This window comes from Phodopus roborovskii, unplaced genomic scaffold (assembly GCF_943737965.1).
Source record: "Phodopus roborovskii unplaced genomic scaffold, PHOROB, whole genome shotgun sequence".
Lineage (NCBI taxonomy): Eukaryota > Metazoa > Chordata > Mammalia > Rodentia > Cricetidae > Phodopus > Phodopus roborovskii.
The window spans coordinates 43,856,187-43,859,180 of record NW_026126433.1 but is presented as its reverse complement, the minus strand read 5'-3'; the positions used below and the strand labels follow the sequence as shown (position 1 = coordinate 43,859,180).

General features: G+C 49.4%; 1 protein-coding gene across 1 annotated transcript; it reads left to right on the top strand.

Moving 5' to 3' along the window:
- Positions 1–228: 228 nt before the first annotated feature.
- On the top strand, positions 229–2,157 carry Ackr1 (atypical chemokine receptor 1 (Duffy blood group)). The gene is made up of 2 exons (XM_051186336.1): positions 229–715; positions 1,121–2,157. The coding sequence occupies exons 1-2, from the start codon at positions 695–697 to the stop codon at positions 2,105–2,107; spliced, it is 1,008 nt and encodes a 335-aa protein (XP_051042293.1). The 5' UTR covers positions 229–694; the 3' UTR covers positions 2,108–2,157.
- The last annotated feature ends 837 nt before the right edge of the window (positions 2,158–2,994 follow it).

Here is a 2,994-nt window from a genome sequence, read left to right as displayed (position 1 = left end):
CACTGGAGCACCCATACCTCTAGATAGTAATGCACACACCCAGACACCACCCAACAGCTAGCACTCAGATATGCGGCAAACTGATACCCAACCTAGGGACATGGATAAACAGGTGCATTCCACTGCTCCTTCCAGCAAACACAAAAGGCCTCCATTTAAATGCATATCCTCGGTCTGGATGTAGCCAAAGGCAAATGCCATCAGCACACCTTCTCTGCAAAACTGGGAACTTTTAAACTCTTTGCTTGGATTTCATTCAAAGGAATAGAGAACACAGAGAGTCATCAAATGCAGGGTCACTCAACTTCCCAGCACCTCTCTCTTATCTCTGCTTCAGATGTCACCCCTAGCCCCTCATCCTTCCTTGTTCCTGAGGGATCCTCCCTTGCTGGAAAGCTCACTGGCTTCTTCCTTGCCACCATTGGGAAAATTTCCCCTTTGTGGCCCTCACCATGTTATTTTCCCAAGGCCATTCTGACCAGCCAAATCCAGCTTCAAAACAGGAAGCCCCAGGACAGTACCCTGTGTTAGCCTAAGGTTTAAGTAGTCAGAGTTTCCTGAGTGTGACCCACATACACATCCCGGCTCTGCCCAGCCCCTGAGAGTGTTCATTAGCCCTGGGCACTTATCTTGGAGCCACAGCTGCTGACAGAGTCCTGGCCCTATACTCTGTCTGCCCTGAGCCTGCAGTGCCATGGGGAACTGCCTGCACCCGGTGAGTGTGGGGACATTACCCTTGCCTCTGTCCTACAGTAAGAATCTACTTACTTCTCTGGATTTTATGCTCATCCTTCCCCCCCCCCCAATTCCTTATCCCTGTGTTTCTTGTTCTCAATTTCAAAACTCTTTTCCCCCTTTCTTTCCTTACCTCAGTTTCCTGTCCCTGCCTTATTTGCTTTCTCTCTCCACTTTTTGGCCAGTTCTACACAGGTTTCTCCTCACTTCCCTCCATCCTTCTACTCAGCTCTGTGAAGGTTCTCAGCTGCCCTTTTTACCATGCCTGCAGTACCCACCTGTAAACAGATCCCCTGTTCTCCAAACCCAAACGTACCCCAGCCTTCTTCATTAATGTGCTAGATGCCCTACCTGACTGACTGTCCCTTCTGGGTGTACCCTATAGGTGGAAACCTCCTTTTCACTAGACAAGAATGGAACTCAGTTTCCTTTGGATATGGAAGATTATTTCTATGACAATAACATCACCTATGAATCAATGGATAACTACAGCATTGGAGCAGCTGCTCCCTGCCACTCCTGTACTCTACTTGACAATTCTTCACTGCCCTTCTTCATCCTCACCAGTGTCCTGGGCGTGCTGGCAAGTGGTATCATCCTCTTCGCAATTCTCAAGCCTTTCTCCCGCTGGCAGATCTGCCCCAGCTGGCCTGTTCTGGCACAGTTGGCAGTAGGCAGTGCCCTCTTCAGCTTTGCAGTGCCTGTCCTGGCACCAGGGTTAAACAGTGCCCATAGCACAGGGCTGTGTTTCCTGGGCTACTGGACCTGGTACACTTCAGCTTTCGCCCAGGCTCTGCTGATAGTGTGCTATGCCTGCCTGAACCCCAGACTGGGTATAGGTCAAATCCGTGGCCTCATCTTGGGACTCACTGTAGGAGTTTGGGTAGCAGCTGTCCTATTAGGGCTGCCTGTCACCTTGGCCAGTGACATTTACAATGGCCTCTGCACCCTTGCATCCAACAAGGACCTGGAAGCTTTGAAGTCCACACATTCTGCAATCTGTTTTACCATCTTCACTGTGTTACCACTGGCTCTTTTGGCAGCCACAGGGCTGAGGAAGGCATTGGGCAAGGGGCCAGGCCCCTGGGTTAGTGTCCTGTGGATCTGGTTCATTTTCTGGTGGCCTCATGGGATGGTTCTCATATTTGATGCTTTGGTGAGGTCCAAAATAGTGTTTCTGCAATCATGTCCATCCCAGCAGATTCTAGATGTGATGCTGAACCTGGCAGAAGCCCTGGCTGTATTGCACTGTGTGGCTACACCCTTACTCCTGGCCCTCTTCTGCCACCAGACCACCCGTAGATCCTTGCCTTCTCTATCCCTCCATGCAAGACAGTCTTTTCATATGGATGCCTTTGCAGTTAAGTCCTAGTTCTTTCCCCACATGTCAACCTAAATTAAAGTCTATACTGCTTTTATGAAGCGGGTGCTTTCTTATTTCATCTGGAGTTAACGAGAGGGAGAAAGACCACAGAGAGGAAGGAAGGCAATGCACGCCTGCCTTTCCTGTTTCTAGAGTTGCCTTGGAAGAAAGAGATGGAGGATAAACATTCTCAGGGAATACAGATGTTCTCCTGAGGTGAGTGATTACTGTCTTCTTGTGGGAACAGAAAAGAAAAACGATAGCATGAGTGGAGAACATGAACTCTCAAACAAGAAGGCAAGGCTTAACAAGCAACAAAAAGAGAAGCCGTTTCAGAGAATACATGGAATAGGTACAGAAACCGGGTGTGAGGGCAGAGGTGAGTGGCAGAGAAAAAGCCCAAAGCAACAGTGCTGCTCCTCTATCTGACTGGCCCAGGTAAACCTTATCTTCTTTGTCCTCTCTGGCTTTGTTTGGAGGTCGGAGTGGTGGTAGGAAATGAAGGAAGCATACTCAGGGACACTGGGGAGACTGGGGGCAGCTACCTTGTTAGGGCTGCAGTCACATGGGCCAATGATATTACCATGGCCTAGTCTAGGGCATATACCAAGAGAGTGCGAAGTGCTGCTTCCTAGGAGATGTCTTTTGCAAGTTAATTCTTCATCATGACCTGGATCCCCCCCATCTTTCCACCTTTCTCTCTCCTTCACTTTTACTCCCAACCTCCCTCTCTCTCCACTATTCTCTCCCTCCCCCTTCTCTCTGCATGCATGTATGCACACTTGAAGGTTTTTTTCCCTCCATTACCATGACCTTGATTCCTCTTTATGCTTGTGTCTCTCTCTCCCTCCCTCCCTCCCCCCCTCTCTGTGTGAATATGCGTGTGCTTGAGTGAA

Excerpts from the sequence above, each read along its gene's own strand:
- Ackr1 (XM_051186336.1), top strand. The coding sequence starts at position 695 with ATGGGGAACTGCCTGCACCCG. Across the intron at positions 716-1,120 it reads TGGGGAACTGCCTGCACCCG|GTGGAAACCTCCTTTTCACT; the intron begins GTGAGTGTGGGG and ends TGTACCCTATAG.